At 41.6% G+C, this 22,819-nt stretch overlaps 1 protein-coding gene across 1 annotated transcript in view; it reads right to left on the bottom strand.

The window, feature by feature from the left end:
* Positions 1–22,819, bottom strand: part of pappab (pregnancy-associated plasma protein A, pappalysin 1b) — an 89,060-nt gene that overhangs the window by 55,304 nt on the left and 10,937 nt on the right. The window contains exons 3-7 of the mRNA XM_017451226.3: positions 14,312–14,457; positions 13,900–14,193; positions 12,710–12,902; positions 12,358–12,479; positions 7,947–8,448 (exon numbers count right to left, since the gene is read on the bottom strand). Coding sequence (XP_017306715.1) covers positions 7,947–8,448; positions 12,358–12,479; positions 12,710–12,902; positions 13,900–14,193; positions 14,312–14,457 — 1,257 coding nt within the window. The remainder of the gene's footprint in view (positions 1–7,946; positions 8,449–12,357; positions 12,480–12,709; positions 12,903–13,899; positions 14,194–14,311; positions 14,458–22,819) is intronic.

Below are 22,819 nucleotides of genomic sequence, written 5' to 3'. Positions count from 1 at the left end.
ATATATATATATATATATATATATATATATATATATATATATATATATATATATATATATATATATATATATATAAAGAGTTGCACCAATACTAAATTTCTCAGCCAATACTGATTATTCAGAGCGATCTCGGCCAATACTGATAACAGATACTGATAGTTCTGCCTTTTATGCCTTCATTTAAATTGATAATAATTAATTCCACAATTCTGAAAAAAATGCAAATAAAGACTTTATTCTCTCCATTTCAACAAGTTGTTTCACAGTAACTGAGCTCATAAATAGAAAACACATTACTCAACTTCTGAAAATTAAAGTAAGATTTCTTAACTTATTGAATATTATTAATTCATATTAATATTGACTGAATTCTAAAAAAAACCTCCTGTTAGGCTCACATTCACAAAAGCATTTCTACTTCATCATCGAACATCAAACTGGTAATATATAGGCCTAATATAAGCTTTTTTTTAAAAATAATTTTTACTCATATTAACATTAACTGGATATGAAACATACTACTCAACAAATATATTTTTCTGTGCAATACATACTTTTTTGTCAACCCAAATTCATTTAAATCTTTCAACGCTGTACTGGCGCTTTAATTCAGCGCGAGCAGCGTGCGAGTAGCATGGGGAAAAAAATAGACTCGACAGCAAAACTCCGGCTTCACTGCTGCTCAATTCCGGTGTGAAGTTTTAGTGGTGCAGAGCTTACAGAGATTACAAACTGCACATTTGTCGTCATTCCACACAAGAGACATCATCTTTACACACAGTATGAAACTGATGTGTTTTCCCACTCTCTTTTGATTGCCTATACATATATATATATATATATATATATATATATATATATATATATATATATATATATATATATATAGGCACAATGAAGCAGCTCTGCTCTTGGCAGTGAGAAGGAGAGCGATCCCTTAGACTGTAGAAAATTCCCCTTCATGCTTTTGGGGAGAGGCATGTTTATAACACCGCGATGTCAGATTATTCAGACATCGTGGGGGATAGACAGTACGGCTATTTAGCTAGATAGACAGTACAGCTATTTAGCTATACCGAAGGTAGAGGAGATGTTTGCGAGCCACCTCTCTCCATAGACCACAGCAAATTTTGTGGCGGGGGATTTGCCATCCAGGCCATGTATGACCACCTCTGCACTGGTTGGTGAAGCCTATGCAGCAGCGTGTCTTTATTGTGCATACAATAGCAGTGTTGCAGACCTGCTGAATTCTGAAGGAGGCACAGAAGGAGAGTGTGGTGGCCCGCCTCCCCTGGCAGAAGGTCATGGGGACTGGGTGGCCACAGTCACTGCCTGCTAGTATGCCTGATTTAAAAATAATAATCAGTACCAAAAAAGCAAAAAAAGTGGTCCTGAGGAGCTGCGGAGGGAGGTATCAGGGGATGAGTGCTTGTTAGGGCAGTTAGCCCCCATTATTACTGTAGGGCCCCCCTAGTCAATGTCATCCCAAGTTTTCAGTTTTCAGCGAATTGTCATAGAGAAACAAAAATCTGATGCTTTCCCTCCAACAAAATGTGGAAATGTAATAAAAGTTATGGAAAGCCATTATTTCCTAGTTCACAGAAAAGACAGGGTATGTAGCAAATTTTAGATCTGCATCATCTGAACCATACTCTTCGCCATACAGGTTCAGGATGTTGATGCTCAAACTTATCGTTCCACAAACTCAGTTTGAAGATTAGTTTGTGATAATAGATCTAAAAAAAGATGCATATTCCATTGCCCAGTCACAGGAAGTTCCTGAGGTTCACGTTTAGCAGCGCATATCAATATCGGATTTCCCATTATCTACTTTATCCCTTCATACCTTCATGAAGTGCATGGATGCCATGCTGGCCTCCAGGGCATCTGTGTGTTAAACTACCTGGTCGATTGGTTAATTCTAGCATGGTCCATGAAGTTGGAGATTCAACATCTATATATTGTTCTCACCCATGTGAGGAACTTGGAGCTCAGGTTGAAACTCAGGGAAAGTTGCTTCTCCAATCAAGAGCAACTTTTCTAGGGGTTATATAGGATTCGAATACGGTGAAATCATGTCTATCCCCAACATGTGTAGGGCATTCCTATCAACATTGAGCAAAATAAAGTTAGGTCTGGGTAACCCCTCCAGTCACTACAGAGACTGTTGGGGATTATGGCAGCAGCAGCCAATGTCATACTGTTGGGCCTATTACAGACCTATATGAGACTGTTCAGTGATGGAAGCTGATAGTCGGGCATGAAACCCCTGAGAGTAATCAGTATCACGTGGCAATGCCAATGTGCTCTGGGAACTTGAAGGTGTCCCCGGTTTCTAGCCTCAGGTCACACTCTAGGGGCGTCTCTTATTGCAAGACATTAACATCTCTGGATTGGCCCTCATCTAGAGTGGAATATAAATTGCTTAGAGTTGTGAGCCATACTCATAGCACTGAAATTCTTCTCCTCAGTTGAGAGGTCACCATGTGTTAGAGAATACACCGGTGATCTCATATATTAACCGCCAGGGAGGATTATGTTCGTGACCTCTGTTGAGACAGCTTCAACTAATTCTTCTTTAGCGGGGGGAAGTTTTGCCAATGAGTGCAATGTGTGGGGGAAGATGTCCTGTTGAGGCAGGAGCTGAGGCCGAAAGATTGGAGGCTCCATCCACAAGAAGTGTTTACCTCTGAGGAGACAACATGCTGCCCACTGTGGTTCACCCTCACTCCTCCCGCACCAAAAAATGGGTCAGGGCTGGACACCATGGTACACATGTGGCCGAGGTCACGTCTGTACACCTTTTATCCCCGATCATTCTACTCCCACAGACTCTAGCGAGAGTTCACCAAGATCATGCTATAGTTGCAATCAAAATAATTAAATCCCCATTGGAAATCAGGTTTATTGTCGAGATTTACAGACTTTCAGCTGTTTGCAGTGAACAGATCAAACAAAAGCGATTGAAATAGTTCAACACAATACTACCCAACAGGACAAGAAAAGTCAGCTCAAAATCATATAAATTAGCCATAGACGTTTTGGGTTTCTGCTCTGCGGAGTGATGGAACAAAACATTTTGGCACGATGGATCAGCAGTATGTCTGGAGAAAGAAGAATGAAGAAAGAACACACTGTCCACAGTCAAGCATGGTGGTGGCTTAGTGATGCTCTTGGGCTGCTTTGCATCATCTGGCACTGGAAACCTGCAGCATGTGGAAGCCAAGATGAATTCATTGAAGTATCAGGAAATCCTATGAGAAAACATCATGCCATCTGTGAGGAAGCTGAAGCTTTGGCGTCATTGGACCTTCCAACAGGACAATGATCTCAAGCATACCTCAAATTCCACCAAGGTTTGGTTGCAGAAGAAGTCCTGGAAGATTCTGCAGGGCCATCACAGTCACCTGACTTGAACCCTACAGAAAATCTCTGGTGGGATTTGAAGAAGGCAGTTGCAACATGCAAACCCAAGAATGTTACTGAACTGGAGGCCATTGCTCATATGGAATCATCAGGAAGCTGGTGTCTGGCTATGCATCTCGTTTCCAGCAGGTCATAACTGCAAAAGGGTGCCCTACTAAGTACTAAAGATGCTTGCCATGAAGGGGTTGAATAATTTTGAAACTGGAGTAGTCATAAAGTAACCACTTTCGTTGTGAAAGCATTTGTTGTGTTGAACTATTTCAAATGCTTTTGTTTGATTTGTTCATTGCAAACAACTGAAAGTCAGTCAATTTTGACAATAAACCTTATTTGCAATGGGGGTTGAATAATTTTGATTGCAAATGTATGTCTGCTGCTAGTAGCACTGAATTAGCCTGCTCAAATTTGGTTCTTGGAGATAATATCTCTGCTGGATGCCACTTCCTGGGAGATTCCCGTTCACAGGGATCTATTGTCTCAAGCCAGAAGGTGGATTTATCACCCTCGGCCAGAACTATGGCAACTGTGAGCCTGCCCCTGATGGGCACCAGCTCATAGATTCTGGTCTCTCAACCAAGTTTGTAGAGACCATGTTAAACGCTAGAGCACCATCCATGAGAAATTGAATGCATTCAAGTGGCAACTTTTTTATCATGGTATGAGGAACACCAGTGAGAGCCAGTAACTGCACAATAGCTACAGCCCTGGAGTTCTTACAGGAATCTTTCTCAGCAGCGTTGGCTACTTCTACAATTAGGGTCTACGTGGTTACCATTTCAGCCATCCATGCCCCTATTGATGGAGTCTCTGTGGGTGACCTTCCTCTAACTTCGAGGTTTATGCATGGTTTCAGATGACTGGGGCCCATCTGCAGACCACGCATGTCTTCCTGGGACCTTCTGTGGTCTGGGAAGTTCTTTCAGGTGCCCCATTTGAGCCATTAGAGTCAGCTTCAGAGAAACTCTGGTTTAGCCAAGGCCTCCCTATATCCTGGGAATTATCCAGCCTAGGATATAGGGAGGCCTTGGCTAAACCAGGGGCAAAGTCAAGGCAGGAAGGGACAACCGAGATGTCAGGGCCAGGGCCTATGTCTGCTGTCCAGCCAGTAGTGTTGCAGGCTTTCTCTCCTCCTACTCCATTCCTTACAGCTGAATGGAGAGGATTGCACCTACTGTGTCCAGTGAGGGCTCCGTGTACTTACCTCCATCGCTCTGGCCAGTGGCGTAACTTGGAGCAGTTGCTGGTCTGCTTGGCAGTGATAATAGAGGAGATGCTGTGTCAAAGCAGCGCATCTCTATTTGTATAGTGGAAGCAATTTCTATTGCTTACGAGGCGCACAGTCTTGCTACACATCTGGATAGGGCTTCATTTCACTAGGGGGGTCACGTCCTCCAAGGTGTTATCTAAGGGGTACCCCTACAGGATGTGTATGCTGCGGAGAGGTGGCTTGCACCACACACATTAATTCAGTATTACAGTTTGGCCTTATTGGCCAGCTTGTATATGTTTCTCTGAGATGGGGAGATTTCCATTCGCAGGGGTCTATTGTCTCAAGCCAGAGGGTTGATTTATCACCCTCTGCTGGAACTATGGATACTGTGGGTCTGGCTCCTGAGGGTCACCTTAGTGAGACCCAGTAAACTGCGCATTGGCTACAGCCCTGGAGTTCTTACAGGAACTTTCTTGGCAAGGTTGGCTCCTTTTACAATTAGGGTCTATGTGGCTGCCATTTTGGCCATCCACGCCCCTATTGATGGAGCCTCTGTGGGTGACCTTCCTCTAACTTCGAGGTTTTTGTGTGGTGTCAGACGGTTGGGAAGCAGCTGCAGACCACGCACGAAGGTCTTCCTGGGACCTTCTGTGGTCTGGGAAGTTCTTTCAGGTGCCCCATTTGAGCCCTTAGAGTGAGCTTCAGAGACACTCTGAAGTCATACCCTCAGTATGATGCAGTGGATATACTCATTCCCACAGCGTGACGCTCACACAACATTGAGTTCCCTTTGAAAGGGAACGTCTGTATTATGCATGTAACCCTGTTCCCTGAGAAAGGAACGAGACGTTGCATAGCTTTGTCATACAGGGGTATGCCTGTAAATTGCATCTGTGCTTCAGACAAAGAGAAGCTGTGGATGTGGTTTACAGGCGCCATTTTATAGTTGCATGATGTGCATTATGCCACATCACCTGACCATGGCAGGCCTATAAATAGGCACGATTTTACCAGACTTCGGATACCAGCCACTCACGAGGGTGCTTTCTCACAGCGTGAAGCTCACGCAACGTCTCATTCCCTTCTCAGGGAACAGGGCTACATGCTTAACACAGATGTTCAGAATAAACTAGCTGCAGGGGGGATTAAACATGCTTGCAAATTTTTGTCTCTATTAAAGCTGGCAATGCAAGCAATCCAACTTGCAAACAAAGATGAGAACCGGTACCACACTTTCTCATAGATTTTGTTCTAGAAACAAGGTTTACTGAAAACAAAATTTACTTCTGAGTACTTATAAAGGTCATTGAACAAGACAATTTTAACCCATGCTGTTAATTTTAATCCACATCACATATGCGGATGTTAATTTTAAACTAAATATGTTTATGCTAATATGGGAGGATTCTTTCTCTATCCACACTAAAATCAATACTATAAAGATATATTAATTCACTACTGAAATTCCTTATGTTTTAAATAAGGGCCCGTTTACACGACAACATTTTCAACTAAAAACGGAAAACTTCTTATGCAGTTTGGCTGTTCGTTTACATGACTACGGCATTTTGGGGCCTGATAACGCAAACTTTTGGAAATGGATTTCAAAGTGCAAATTTTTGAAAATGATGCTGTTATCATCTCAGTGTAAACATACAAAAATGAGAATCTGTGAAAATGATGATGTCATGCGCCCCCGTATTATATCAGTCTACAGGCATGTGCACGAGTACTTCAAAACAATGTACAAGATGTTCAAAACTACAAGATTGTGTTTGTGCTGCTCAAGATTTAGAGTTTATTGATTCTTCTCCAGCAAGACCAGCAGAGACGAATTAGTTACATACGCCAATTTATTAACCCATGTCTACGCTGACGAAGGGTATTCAAATCTTAAAATTATCTTTGTAATTGTCTGTTTTGGAGTATATCTGTATCCTTTTATTGCTAATAAAATATAGAAAACAGACTGACTGCCAGTGTCTCGCTCTTTGCACTATTTTGATTTTTTTTCAGTATTTAAAAATGAACCAGCTTTGTTAACAGAATTCTGGCCTGGAGCACACGAAAAGCTAAATGATGGGGTTGAAAATAGAAAAATCTATTTCCACAATGAAAAAACCTTTATGTACAAGCGTGAGTTTTCACAATTCCTTATGACAGTGAATAATTTTCCAAGTCTAACTATCGAGATTCTACGTAACTGAAGACAGATTTTTTTGTACTCCACATAGATCATAAACCAGTGAAATCATTTGAGAAATGTAAAAGTTATTGTGCTTCTTATCTAGAAAAACTCCCACCATTTACTTGTATTTGTTTATAGGGCAGTCTTGCCCGGATCAATATAGCGGACATGTTGAAGTGAATGCTTATGTGCACAGGCGTGTAGTGTTTCTTTACAAAGTGACATTGCCAGCTATTGGCCTGGCATGCATAATACAGCGTTTTTAGTCATTTTTGCGGATCCCTGTGAACGGGGATCGTTTTGACAATGTTGTCATCTGTACGTGAAAGTTTTCAAAAACGCAAAGGAAAAACTTTTCCGTTTTTAATACATCGTTGTACTGTAAACATACCCTAAGTTTGCAAACAACAAGGCTCATATCTGTCAAATGGCAATGAGCAAAATAAGTGACCTTACATAGTCTGGCTTACACAAGGACAGAGAGGTTCACCAGGTTCACATCAACTGCTGTTTACAGAAATAAAGGAGATTTTTAGTGAAGTTAATGTACAGCTTTGGCAGCTTGCCAACAGAGGTGTACCCCAGGGCCCCAGGAAAGGCCCATTATTCACTGTGTCAGAAGAAAAAAACAGAACAACACACACTCGACCCACAACCGCACACAAAAAGACAACCAAGACAATGCCTGCCTCCTGAATGACTAAACTCTTAATTTCTGTATTGTTAATATGAGACACATCTGCCAGAAAGAAAGAATGGGTGCTCTTTTGGGCTGTAATATTTTATGGCTCAAAAAAGGGGAGGAGAAGGAAAAAAAAAGCTTTGAACTTGCCTCCTCATTCTGTATAGACTGTAGTTGTTACACTCGAGTAGCTGTGAAATTCTTTAAGCTGGTTTAAACCCCCTCCCAATCCTAGGTGCAAAAGGGCAAGTAGGGAGACCCCACACATACAGTACAGAGAGGACCTAGGACAACATACCACGTGTAGTGAGAATGTGTGGCATGAATAGCATGGATACCACTGAGGCTGCATGGAAAAATCATCTTGTAATATCCTTGTATATCTTATTACATTAATAGTAAAATGGAAATCTCCAAATTATCAGATCTCTGATCCATACCTGTCTATAAATCTCCTCATGGGCTCCATGAACACCACCCCATGAGGTGCATCACTGAAAGGCGGTCTCCGTGTCAGCCTATAATGCAGGGGCTGGCATGCCTGACAGAGCACATGCCCTGGTTTGGAGGCCATCAGCGTGGCGTCGATCTCCAGGTGCTGATCCATAGTGAAGAACTGAACGCCATACACTTCCTCATCCACAACCAGCTTCAGTGTCAGTGGCATGTCACAGAAGATGCTCTGTGGACCCAGAGACACATTGTTGCCACTCAGTGTCAGTAGTAGGATGTTGTGGATGGCAAACAGGTCACTCTCTTCTGCTGAGAAGAATGTGACCCAGACGGTGAGTGAATCTGGCACAAGTGGGTAGGTGAAGTTCAGGTGGAGCATGCAGCCTTGTTGAGGGCATGAAGCAGAGCCCACACTACTTGAGTCAAGGCCAGCGTGGGGACTCCAGGTACGCACACTGGGTTCACACACTTGCTCCACGTCTGGTGAACCTGTAGAACACACACATACGACACACACAATGTCTAATTTACTGAAAGCTTTACTTTAGAGTCCTTAAAGGCCTAATTTGTCACAATCCAGCAATGAAGGAAAACTGATCTGTACTTTAAGACTGTAGTCATTTTAACCTGACCTATTTCTTTTTTACCTACTAAATGGATAATCATTACTGATATCTAGTCATCTAATTACTATATTGTTATTGAACACAGAATCACAGAGCACAAAGCACAAAATGATTGCTCTGATTAGCTGCGTGTAAGTGTAGTTTACATGTAGGTGTAGTAATTCCCTACTCCAGCATGTTTTGCTTTTCTTACAATGTGTGAATCTGTTGTTACCACATCCTAAAACAAAATCTTAATTTGGTCTAATTCTAGTCAGAATTTCCTTTGTGATCCTATTCAGTATAATCGATTTTCCTACATCTTCCTATTCACCATACAGTAAGACTAGATTGGAATAGTGTATGGTGAATAAAACCTCAAGGAAGGAAATCTGAAAAACAAACTAACTGAGAGGAAGCAAATGATGTCCTTTAGTGAGACAGCAGGAGGTCTTTTGGGCAATTTTGGCCCTCAGCCCAGTTATTCTTTCAGGAGCTGTCAAGAGGCCATTATGAGGTGGCTAAAGGGGATGGGTGCAAAGAGAGGGAAAGTTTAGCAGAGAGGCCCCACTGAGGAATGAGAGGAAAAGAAGATCAATGGGACCTATAGCAGTGAAAGATCTAATGCTCACAATCACTTCATTATTAGAGGATAGGGTAAAAGCCATGGTAACTTGTTTACAGATGGAGTGACATTCTACAAAATTAGTTTTAGCTTGCCAAGATTGATGATGTTTACTGCTATATATGGTTACAAAAGTAAACAACTATGGCTATAAAATGACCACGTTTTTGATCTGTGAAAAAAAAGCAATTCACATCATCTTCAAATATTAAAAATTTAGAATTCTGATGCATCCTATAGGTGGCTTTTGCTGGCAAACATGCAAGAGCATCTTTAGGCTTCAAGAATATCTCTGTACCAGTTTCCCTCATAATCCAATTTAAATTATGTCTATGAATCAACCAGTTCTTTTGAACCAATGGTATTTGAAGGATAAAGGGAAAAAAATCCATAAACATAGCATAACATGAGTAATCATTACACATATTACATTGTCATTTGTTTGATTTTTATGCAGTATTACTCAGATCTGTAAAGTTTTATCTATACAACATTTATGTATGCTTAATGAGTATCACATGTGAGAAAGTGGCCAGAATAGTAACTGGTTAGAGTAGAGCATAACGCTTGCCAACTTTGCCAGTAGATGTAGCCTGGGTTACTCAGTTGTTGGTGTTAGTTGAAATGGTGTAAAGGATCAGACAAAGTGGTTTTTCTGGGCAGTGCAGGAGGTTCACAGACTGTTGTGTGAGGTAAGAAGCAGAGACACCATTGATTCTTCACATTCAGTACACACACTGTTTTGTGTTTCTCACAATCACCTAATCTGCTGTAGGATCCTTCTCATTAACCCCACTGACCACTGGGCAATTTGCATAGCAAATATCTCGAAATCTTGCCTGTGGCATAGTTTCTCATCCCGTACATTTTTGTGCCCTCGTTGTTCTTTTCTTGAATTTCTGCAATTCGATAATGGTACTGCTCTAATACTGCTTGTTCCATCATTTTCACTCAGGAGGCAAGTGAGGACACTCAGTGCTTGTGGAAGTGTCTAACTTGGTTGTTTAGCTTATATAGTGGAAGACAGAGAACATGCATTAGAGAGTGTAAGTGCTCTAGGCAGGTGATTTTCTAAGATTTTGTGGAAGGGGCAATGATTGTAGGCAGCTGCAGGTTGTCAAAGGAAGGTTTGTATCCAGTTGTAAACAGTGGAAAGATCACCCAGGCTATGGAGTACACCAGGGAAGTGTTCCAAGCTCAGAGAGAAGTTAGTTTAAATGTTGTGGCAGTGGCAAGCCTGGGCATGCCTTTCCCAGCTGACTGAGTGTAGCCACTGTAGTGCCAACTTGGCTTAGATGGATACAAGTTTGCACTTATGGCCTTCCCCCACCACAAACCTGACTCACCCATTTTTAAAAGCAACCCAAATTGAGTGATTAAGTAATTAAACAGAAAAATAGGCAGCCCCAGGGAATGTAGACCACTTGGTTTGTTTTCAATATCAACTTCAATTCCATTTTTTTCAAGAGGTTTTTACATTTTGTGGAAACATTATAGGGCAGGCAAGTGTCATCATCGTTAATTTTCTAACTTTCTATATTTATCAAGATCTAGAAAGACCCTTAATTCTGTAAAATATAGTGGTAAATTGCAAACCAGTCTGGATAACCTCCAACAAGGGAAAGGGAATTAAGGACAACATCTTTGGCACAGAGCATGTTTTGTGCAATGTCAGGTCAAAGGTGAAATTTCAAGCTCAAAATAATTAATATAGTCAAGGAAAACATGAGTCACTCTCAGTGATGAACGTTTTCATTCATATCAGAATGCTCTGTGGACTAATTCTTTTATATATTTATGTCCATATTTTCATCTCTTAAAATAAACCCATGAGAAAATAAAATTTTGTGACAAGCCATGTGGCTAATATTTTCCACACATATTTGTCAGTTTCCCTTATAGTTTTACATGATATTGACCTCTCTTGCCTAACTATGCAAGGTGCAATATTGTATACATACCTGTATATTCCAGTCAATAAAACATGACAGAATGTTTTGAATGACACTTATCAATAGAAACAAGTGTCTTGCCAAAGCAAGCATGGACTAAAACTCAACATGATATAGCCTAAAATAAAGCTATTTCAATGGTGTTAACTCTTAATAGTGTTAGCACTAATACTGATCTTGATGAAGTATTGAAGTACAAAGTATGAAGACCTTCATGGTTTAAAATAGAGCTGGTGGAAAAAGATTTTATCTGTCACAAAATTGTCATTAAAGGCTTGTGACCTTGTAGCATGAATTGAAGATCATTCATGGAACTCCCAATCAGAGTTAGCTAGGTAACCGGCTAACTAGCTACTTAGTAATATATGTAGCTACTCAGTACATACACTACTCATAGATAATATATGAACAATATAAGTTAATGGCTAAGTTTAATGTTCTGACACCTATGCCAGTAGCTGTTGTTGAATCTTCGGCAAGTGCTGACATTTGACAGCTGTCCTGAGTCAAAACAATGCCCACGCCCATATAAGGTCATTTTTAATTTCATGTTATCACATTGCTTTGTATTACATGGCCATTCAAATGTGTAAATGATAGCAGAAGGGGCAGAAGGTACACATGTGGCATCTAATATTTTATTTTATTCCATGGACATTCAAAAGAATGTAGGAATTTAAATAAATTTATGTGATAATAGTGCTAATAGTGTGTCTTTTTCCATGTATTAAAATCTGCATTCATAGTAACACTGTGTTGAACACTATTAAGACACGAAAAAAATATTTTTTTTGGAAAACCAGAATATGGTCACCCTAACTTTTGTAATGTTGACCCACATTAGGGGACAATGATCTTTTATTTATTCATTTATTATTTTATTTTCTTAAAACAAATCCAAACATTGAACATGTTTTTAAGCTCTACAATAAGCTCATTAAAAGTAATTTAGAATCATATTGCTTTTCTCTTGACTTTATTTACATATGTGACCTTGAATAATCCAAAAGTAATCAGATTACTTTCATTACTTTCATATTGTGATACTTGGGTTACGTTACTGATTACATTTTTAATGAAGTAATCTGTAATTGTAACGGAATATATTTTTAAAGGAACCCTCCCAACCCTGAACATATATAACAGTTGTTGTTTTTTTTTAAAAAATCCTTTGTGAAAGTCAACTGTGCTATCAGACAGCATGCCTACTTCTTACCCTCGGCCTCACGTGGGCTCCAGTGTCCTGATGGCGCGCAGGGTTTTGGGGAGGATGAGTTTGAGGCGTACTGCAGGAACACTCGGCCTTCAGTGCATCTGTCACATAAGGATCCCACTTCTCTAGGAAACCAACAAACAGCCAAGGTGGCAACTTAGACACAGCAAAAGATCCATTACTAGCACCCCAAAATGTTTTTATGTTAATAAATTGGCAGCTTTAAGGCATATGTATAAGGAAGCTTGTATACATACAGACAACAGATACATGCATTTAAAGGAACACTTTGTGTATAATTTGCTACAAAACAAAGCTGATTCAGAGATAACACTCTTGTTGCTTTCATTTTCACCTGTCAAAGTAATGACCAGTAAGTGCGGAGAACCATTCCAGGGTGAGAGAGTCTTGCCCTTGCTCCATCAGTCGAGGAGCTAGAGGAACTGGGGCTGGCTTACTCTCAGTCCTCCAGGACTGGTAGATCAGATCTAAATAGCAATGCATCCGAGCCACCTGGTTCATTGTAAAGGAATTTGTGCAGACGTCATCTTCAGAAGACAAAAAAGAAATTTAGAAACTGAGAAACATAAGAAAATGTATATACCATTTGTTCTGCATGTGACACACTTGTCATCACAAATTAAAGCAACTACTAAGGCAGACATCATTCTGAGCAGCTCCCATGATAAAGGCTTTAGGAAGGCAGCTGTTCTCTGAGGTTTCTTTATTATCTTTATTCAACCTGACTTCCATGAAAGGTCATTTCATTTGAAGAGTATATTTACAGATGTTCCTGAAATGCTTATCATATCTAGCTGACAGTGATATTTGCATATTTGTGTTTGCAAATTTAAAAAGTGATTCCATGACTAATGTGGAATTACAGTTGACATTCAGTAGTAAATTAGCTTAGCTTGTGATCAATTGTTTGCAAAAAGTGCACACCCTACATGATGATTCACAGACAAGGGTCACACACTACATGATTTTTGATAGTAGATGAGCATGACAGATTCCCAATTGTGCTTTCTCATGAAAATAAACTTGAGTGTTGATTGTCATGTGACTTTGTCACTTTTTTGTAAGAAAACAAGACAAAAGAGAAAAACATGGAAGAACTACTGTTTGTGGTGATGTGGGCAGTGAGGACTGTCATGTCTTAGAGAAACATTATTATTGTGCTTACATTTTGATCTTGCCCTTCCCCACAAGTCGATGGATTATAAACTGAATTCAGGGATCTACAGAGTATGAGAGCAGGGGAATTTGATTTCCTTTCGGGCTCTCATTGGCCATTTCTTAGAGGTGCTCTTGCTACTAGTCACAAAGGGGTTCTGAGAAAATCAAGCATGCTTAAAAATCTCAGAGCCTTGACGATGGCAGTTCAAGAAAATAATGTCACTGAATCATTCTCACTACATGAGCAGTCAGTGCAGGAGCTGGTGGGGTTTAGGCATTGAAGAATATGAGCATATGTATGTATATGTACTGTATGTAAATAGTTTTATTTGTGGCCAGTGAATAGCATTTATGTTTCATTCTCACCAGCATAACTCATATAATTTCGAAATGGAGTGTGCTTGAAGAGTCGCTGGCCACACGTGTCATTTCCACGCTCCGGGTCTCTACAATATTTGTACTTTGGTGTGGGGTTTGTATCGGCACACAGGTCCCCAGTCTCAAATGAGGGTTCTGTCTCCAGACAGGCATCATTGCATGACTCTATTTCTGAAATCCCCCTGAAGACATGGTACAGTCCAAGGCTGTGGCCAATCTCGTGGATCATGGTATGTGTGTGGCCAAATGTGCCATAGAACAAGGGATTCAGCACGATCCCACCTCAAAAAGAGACAGAAAAAAGGATAATGCAACCACCACATGCATAGCTTATTTGAATTGTATCCACATCGCATAAAGGAATGACCTGGAACTATTATGGCCAGTTGCTACTGTTTACCTAAATGTGTTAAGGCATCTTTATCCCAAGGCCATGTGGCTTCACCTGCTAGGTCTTCATCAGTGGCATTGGCAAAAAAGATGTTAAGGTGTGTAGAGCCATCCAGGTGCAAAATCTCTTTCAACTCCTTCACATCCAAATAGGCCCTAAGATAGCGACAAAACAGAACAATTTCTCTAAAGCATAATAGGTTAAGTTCAACTCATGTTTAATGTGACACTTTAACAATGATGTTTGGGCTGCAATACTTTTGGGAAACTCAGCCCAGGAATTTCTTGTGACCATTTGATCATCGTGCAATTGTTACAAGAAATGTTTAAGTAGACTCTACTCTTCACATTATCATTTGAAAGTAGTTTTAGAGCCTTTGGTATTAATGTTCAATCAGAGGTACTGTTTGTAGCATAATGTAATATAAATAACAAAAATAAATAACAAAATAACTTTGCGTTATATACAAGTAAAACATCAGTGTAGCTTAATGTTCCCCTGTTGTACTATTTTCAGCAAAGTAAGCATGCAAACTTATGGTGATTTTAAAACTGAAGAATCAGAATAAAATCTTTGTAAAATGAAATATTTCATGAAGACCATTATACTATTTCACTGTGACTCATAAAAGCAATGCAATACTCATCAGGACTGCGGTGCATAAATTCTGTAGGTAGACCTGTAAGAAATTGTCTCCAAACAACTTCATGCCTTTTATGCACCCTCGGCTGTCTATTCTTGTATTGCTACAGTTCCTAAATCAACAGTTCGCAGCTCTTTCTGGCTCTCTGGAATTGATCCAGTTTGGTCCCCTGCCTGTGTTGCAGACTCTCATTTCTGTTAATGTGTGTCATTCCTTAAGCATCATTTTACTTTAGCAATAATAAAGTCTGGTACAACAACATAACGAACAGTGTTGATGCTGTTTTTCTTTCTTTTGCTTTCCTCATGGTTCAAACGATCAATTCCTTGGTGAATCAGCCTGTTTTAATTTTAAGTTTCATTTACTTTTAAAATAATCCAAACATATCATTTTTGTTTTGTTAAAAAATTGCTCAGTGTGTAACTTCTCTTTCCAGTAACCTCAGTCTGTAGTCACAATCGCTTCCCCAGTTTCCACTGATTACACACATTCAAGCTCTCCTATCCTGTGACCTCTTCTATTAGCTTAATTCATTCATTCATTCATTCATTCATTCATTCATTCATTCCTACATTCCTACAGAATGTTCTATATATCTGCATAAATATGACCTAAAACGTCATCAGATATTCACACAAGTCAAAATAAATGTAGGCAAAGAGAACCTAGTTAAACAAATGAGATAAAAATATTATACTTGCTAATTTATTAATTGAGGAAAATTATGTAATATTACATATCTGTGAGTGGCAAAAGTATGTGAACCTCTAGGATTAGCAGTTCATTTAAAGGTGAAATTAGAGTCAGGTGTTTTCAATTATTGGGATGACAACCAGGTGTGAGTCAATGCCCTGGTTTATTTAAAGAACAGGGATCTATCATAAGGTAGATGCAGTTGCAGAGATAGATGCAGTTGCAGTTAAGGCTGATTTTTAATGAAATGCCAGGCAAACAAATCATAAGGTAAGATCAGGGTCAAAAATAGAAACTAGGGTAGGTGAGGCATAAACAGGATGACCAGGGCTTAGGCAAAACACAAAGATCAAAAGACTAGCAAAAGTAAAAATAAATAAATAAATAAATAAAAAGCCCAGAGTGAAACAGTGAAAAAAAAACAGTGAACACAGTAATTCAAGGCTTGTTAAAGTTGAGATGAGTACACAAACTGAGTATTGACTTCACAGTGATAGTGCGTATAAAAGTCTAATATATAGTGCCGGTAATGATTAGTAACAGATGTACATGGTTTAGAAGTCAGGTGACTATAGGCATAAAGAAATTCAAGACCATTGTTACCCTCCCCAGGAGTGGTTGACCAACAAAGATCACTCCAAGAGCCAGACGTGTAATAGTCGACGAGGACACAAAGGAACCCAGGGTAACTTCTAAGCATCTAAAGGCCTCTCTCTCATTGGCTAATGTTAATGCTCATGAGTCCACCACCAGGAGAACACTGAACAACAATGGTGTGTATGGCAGGGTTGCAATAAGAACGCCACTGCTCTCCAAAAACAACATTTCTGCATGTCTGCAGTTTTCTAAAGATTATGTGGACAAGGTGGAAAGCTTTTTGCACCATCTGTGAAATATGATGGTGGTAGTATCATGGTTTCGGCCTGTTTTGCTGCATCTGGGCCAGGACGATTTGCCATTATTGATGGAACAATGAATTCTGAATTATACCAGCTAATTATATTTCGCTGTTTGTGAACTGAATCTCAAGAGAAAGTGGGTTATGCAGCAAGACAAAGACCCTAAGCACACAAGTTGTTCTACCAAAGAATGGTTAAAGAAGAATAAAGTTAATATTTTGGATTGGCCAATTCAAAGTCCTGACCTTAATCCAATAGAAATGCTGTGGAAGGACCTGAAGCAAGTAGTTCATGTGAGGTCTTGAAGCTGTTCTGTACAGGGGAACGAACTAAAATTCCTCCAAGCCGAGTGCAGGACTGATCAACAGTTACTGGAAACATTTAGTTGCAGTTATTGCTGCACAAGGGGGTCACACCAGATACTGAAAGCAAAGGTTCACATACTTTTGCCACAGATATGTAATATTGGATTATTTTCCTCAATAAATACATGACCAGGTATAAAATGTTTGTCTCATTTGTTTAATTGGGTTTTCTTTATCTATTGCTAGCAATTGTGTGAAAATCATTATTTTAGGTCATAGTTATGCAGAAATATAGAAAATTCTTCACTGTATGGGTCTTCACATGTGGGTGATTCACGACATCATATGTCTACCCCAAAGTGTTGCTATGAAGGTGAAAGCACACAATTGTCTAGAATGTGTAAAGTGAGATTCATAAAGACATTTTTGCCAAGGTTGTTGTGGAAGAACTTAAGTGGCCTGCCCACTGTACACTTTTGGGATGAACTGGAACACTAACTGTGGGGCAGGCTTTTTCATCAGTGCCTGACCTCACTAATGCTCTTAAATCCCCACAATCACATTCCAAAATCTAGTGGAAAGCCTTCCCAGAAGAATGGATATCATTATTATTAACAGCAAAGGAGATTAAATTGGGAATGGGTCATACAAGTGTGTCACCTGTCCACAGAATTTTGACCATATAGTGTATAATTAAGGTATAACTCAATGCCAACATCTGTATCTGTATATTTTTAGTGTTCCAATTATCTGTACCTGTATTTGGATTTAAAATGGAAATGGGCTTGGCTTAAACCTGAAGAGGATTTTTTTCATTATTTAAAGTTTTTTGATGAAATAATAACCCCACCCCTATGGTCCTGAATACACTGGCAGTTCCTCAACCTCAGCTACATCACATCATTCATCTTAACCAACATGGTCTTTGTTTGTCCAGCAAGCACCATATCGGACTACTTGCTCCCAAGGCTTTTTGTGGCATCCTGCAGGATCTAAGTGAACCTTTTTGGCAAGCTTTCTTTAAAAAAAAGTTTTCAGTCTGCTTCATTTCCAGTAAGTTTGCCAAAGCCTGTACATGTAAATGGTAAATGGCGCACTTATATAGCGCTTTTATCCAAAGCGCTTTACACTGTGTCTCATTCACCCATTCACACACACTCACACACCAATGGTAGCAGGAGCTGCCATGCAAGGCACTAGCTTACCATTGGGAGTGTCACGATTCCCCCTTGAAGCAGCGTGCTCGAAGCGCGAATGCGCGAGCACCTGCTTTTCCGCTGTTGACCGTAGGGACATCGGGACACGTGGGTTTTGTTTATGTCTGTCATGTCTCCTCCCTGTTCCGTCATTGGCTGGGAAGTCACGTGTGTCCGGATTACCCTGAGCTGTTAGCAGTTGCGAGGGTAATCATGTCTGCATATATACCGCGCGCTTCCCAGCACACAACGTGGAAGATTAAGTAAGTAGTAAGTAATACGAAGTGTATGTTTGGCGTTAGTGTAGTCATAGTCATAGTCATAGTCATAGTCATAGTCAGTTCGTGCTGGATATCCGCTTCCAGTATTCGTCATAGTTTGTTTCTTGTTTTGGTTATCGACCTAGATTCCTGCCTAGCCCTGTGTATACCTGTTTGCCAATCGCCTGACCTCTTGCCTGTTTATGAATTACGTCTTGGATCACGTTTTGGATTTGTCTGCCTGTCTGTCTTCTAAATAAACACTGTTCATCCTGCGCTTGCATCCGCCTTATCTCTGCTCCGTCACGATTTGTGACAGAATCTTCCGCCAAAACATGGATGCAGCAGGAGAACGGAGGAGACGCGGAACCCGGAAGTCGACGCCAACCGTCCCCGCTATGGACTCCGTCCACTTCCCACAATGGACATTTATGGAGCTTCCGGACCCATTTGACGGATTTTTCGGTGCCCCAGAGTATTTCCTGGTAGACTGTCAATACTACTTCGCCAGTCTGTTGGACCCTAAGCCAGAGGAGAAGCAATGGCTCCGATTTATGTGGTCCCGGTTCTTTGGACCGGCCCGTCAATGAGTTCAGCTCAAACTGGAGAAGCACTGTAGGAACCTGGACGGTGTAGAACAGTTTGTGGGGGATTTCATGTTGCGATTCGGGAGTCCGGAGGCGAAGGAGGAGCTAGAACCACTTCTCAGGGGTGTAAGTCTGGAAGGCGAACCTGCCCTGCCATTTACCCACTACTACAGGCAACGTCATACAGAGCTCAACCCTGAGATCCAAGCCAAGCCTCCAGTCAGGAAAGTCCAAGTCCCAGTCAAGTCTGAAGTCCCTAAGGTCCAAGTCAAGTCTGAAGTTCCTAAGGTCCAAGTCAAGTCCCTGAGATCCAAGTCAAGTCTCACGTCCCTGAGATCCAAGTCAAGTCTCACGTCCCTGAGCTCCAAGTCAAGCCTCCAGTCCCTGAGCTCCAGGTCAAGTCTCACGTCCCTGAGCTCCAGGTCAAGTCTCACGTCCCTGAGCTCCAGGTCAAGTCTCACGTCCCTGAGCTCCAGGTCAAGTCTCACGTCCCTGAGCTCCAGGTCAAGTCTCAGGTCCCTGAGCTCCAGGTCCAGCCTCCAGTCCCTGAGCTCCAGGTCCAGCCTCCAGTCCCTGAGCTCCAGGTCCAGCCTCCAGTCCCTGAGCTCCCGTTCAAGGCTGCTGACACGCACAGCCAGGCCCTGCTCACGCCACAGGCTGCTGACACGCACAGCCAAGCTCTGCTCACGCCACAGGCTGCTGATATGCCCAGCCAAGCTCTGCTCATGCCACAGTCTGCTGACACACACCGCCAAGCTCTGCTCACGCCACAGTCTGCTGACAAGCACAGCCAAGCTCCGCCCATGCCCAAGGTTCACCTAGTGACCCCAGAGCCGCAGCCCGCCTGTTCAGCTGAGGACGCCGCTCAGCCCGCCTGTTCAGCTGAGGACGCCGCTCAGCCTCCCTGTTCAGCTGTGGACGTCGCTCAGCCTTCCTGCTCCATGGCAGATAGCGTTCCCCCCTTCTGCGTCGAGGAGACCCACGTTCCTCTCCCTGGCCGCACCGAGACCCACGCTCCTCTCCCTGGCCTTACAGGGGACTTCGCTCTGCCTTCCAGTTCAGCTGCGGACGTCGCTCCGCTTTCAGGCTCCGATGAGGACGTCGCCCTGCTTCCCTGCTCCGCTGAGTACAGTGCTCTGTTTCCCTGTCCAGCTGAGGTCGTCGCTCAGCCTCCCTGTCCAGCTGAGGTCGTCGCTCAGCTTTCATGCTCCGCCGAGGATTTCGCTCAGCCCGCCTGCCCGGCTGTGGACGTCGCTCTGCCTTCATGCTCTGCCGAGGACTTTGCTCAGCCTGCCTGCCCGGCTGTGGATGTCGCTCCGCTTCCCTGCGCCGCCAAGAACACCGTGCAGTTTCCTGGCTCTGCCTGGGACATTCAGTCCAGGGGGCCGGGTCCGCCAATTAAATGGGATGACTCATGGCACTCCGGGAGGGGGTTCCTTTAGGGGGGGTTCTGTCACGATTCCCCCTTGAAGCAGCGAGCACCTGCTTTTCCGCTGTTGACCGTAGGGACATCGGGACACGTGGGTTTTGTTTATGTCTGTCATGTCTCCTCCCTGTTCCGTCATTGGGAAGTCACGTGTGTCCGGATTACCCTCAGCTGTTAGCAGTTGCGAGGGTAATCATGTCCGCATATATACCGCGCGCTTCCCAGCACACAACGCGGAAGATTAAGTAAGTAGTAAGTAATACGAAGTGTATGTTTGGCGTTAGTGTAGTCATAGTCAGTTCGTGCTGGATATCTGCTTCCAGTATTCGTCATAGTTTGCTTCTTGTTTTGGTTATCGGCCTAGATTCCTGCCTAGCCCCATGTATACCTGTTTGTTGCCTGTTTCTTGCCTGTTTCTTGCCTGTTTGTGAATTACGTCTTGGATCACGTTTTGGATTTGTCTGCCTGTCTGTCTTCTAAATAAACACTGTTCATCCTGCGCTTGCATCCGCCTTATCTCTGCTCCGTCACGATTTGTGACAGGGAGCAACTTGGGGTACAGAGTCTTGCCCAAGGACACTTCAACATGTGGAGTCACCCGGGCCGAGAATCGAACCACCAACCCTACGATTAGTGGACAACCCACTCTACCACCTGAGCCACAGCCGCCCCGGCTATACACTATACACGACATGTACACTATACACGACATGTACACTATACACGACATGTACACTATACACGACATGTACACTATACACTATATACGACATGTACACTATAGGTTTTGTAATGCTTGAAATATGTCTGAGTTTTAAACTGAACTAATCAAAATTATAGTAATATAATGAATCACATTTAGCAGATAGGCTGATGGAGGAATAGGACCCTCAGTATATACACACAATCTGAGCATCACAAAGTGTTCTGTAATTTAATGGCCCTTGTGAAACTTACGAGGCCACACTGGGAGTGAGTTTGTATTTGGAATAAAACTTGAGCAGTTGTCTAAGGCCAGCTCTGATGTCAGAGGTCACTGCCCTTGTCTAGTTAGGAATGCATTGTGTCTTCTGGATGGATGCAACCACAGCCCCTTTAAGATGTTTATCATTTAATTTAGTACATGATTAGACATGTTATTCTTTTATCACTCCTTTTCCTAGTCATACATGTCCTACAAGTGGCCTTCTGATGATAAATTCTGCTTTGCTGCTAAAAAATGCCTCTATATATTCTATAGGTTAAGCAGCATTAGATCTTATCAGTAAATTAATTCATATCTGCAAAGATTGTAAGCACAACACTTCACTAGTTTCTACCAATTACAACCATTCAAGTTCTCCTGCCCTCTGACCTCTTCAACTGTCTAGCCTCAGTCATTCGTTCGTCATTTGTTCATCCATACATCTTCCGTAACTATGCATAGTGTATATAATAGAGGTGTAATACAATGCCGCTATCTGTATCTGTTTAACATTTAATTTAGCACATGATTATACATGTTATTGTTTTATCACTGTTTTACCTAATCATAGCTGTGGCCTTGTGATAATAAATTCTGCTTTGCTGAAGAAATATGCCTCTATTTGTTCCATGGATTTAGCAGCATGAGAGCCCATCACTGAATTAGTTCATATTTGCAAAGTTATATAGTGTTTCGTATCAGCTCTCATTTCACCTCATCTCATGTCACTGTGAGTTTCTTACAGGAGGCCCCCACTCAATTCTTCTTAAAACATTTATCCTTTTAAGGGATGCTCAAGCAAAATAAAGAAAAGCCATGCTCAACCCCCACTTCCAACCATCCCTCTCATGGTAGAACTACCACCACCCCCACCCCCACCGCCCAAACTGCCATTCAAAAAAACAGCCAGTGCCTCATTCCTCCCTTTAAGAACATCTGTTGTCCAGTTCACTACAAAGACCAACCAAGCACTGTTTCATAAGCACTGCACAAAAAAAAAATTAAAAAATCCTAGGTAGGCTGAAGTATTATGATAATATATGCAGTGTTTCTAGTGGTCTTTGATGAAATATTCTTTAAAGGACGCATTCTTTTTTTTTTTTAAGGAGAAAGATTTTTCCCCTTTCCAAGCAAAATCTTTTGTCCTAAGAAGACATCATTCTCCATCATGAGTGCCTGTGACAGTTCAAACAATGTGAATTATTGCTGAAATATGTGCATAATGTTTATACTTCATTTGGATCCCATTCATATACAGCTCTAATGCATATTAACATTTTACTACCATTTTACTAAGCAAATGTAATTTGATGCTATACATAGTGTTCTTGAAGAAACATGCCAGCCACTGTGTGTGCCCAGTGTAGAAGAGAAAATTGCTGCTTAGTTGTTGAGATTGTGTCACAAGCCAGTACATGCATTGACAAGCTGGACGAAAGTGAAGGAACTTCTGGTGGCATATCACAGCAAAATCCCCAGTGTTGAATCAACACCTTGAGTGTTGAATAAACTCTTACAGTATTCAGTCACTGCCATATAGCACT

Source organism: Ictalurus punctatus, chromosome 22, assembly GCF_001660625.3.
Source record: "Ictalurus punctatus breed USDA103 chromosome 22, Coco_2.0, whole genome shotgun sequence".
Taxonomy (NCBI): domain Eukaryota; kingdom Metazoa; phylum Chordata; class Actinopteri; order Siluriformes; family Ictaluridae; genus Ictalurus; species Ictalurus punctatus.
The sequence above is the reverse complement of the archived record's forward strand: the minus strand, read 5'-3'. Positions and strand labels throughout refer to the sequence as shown.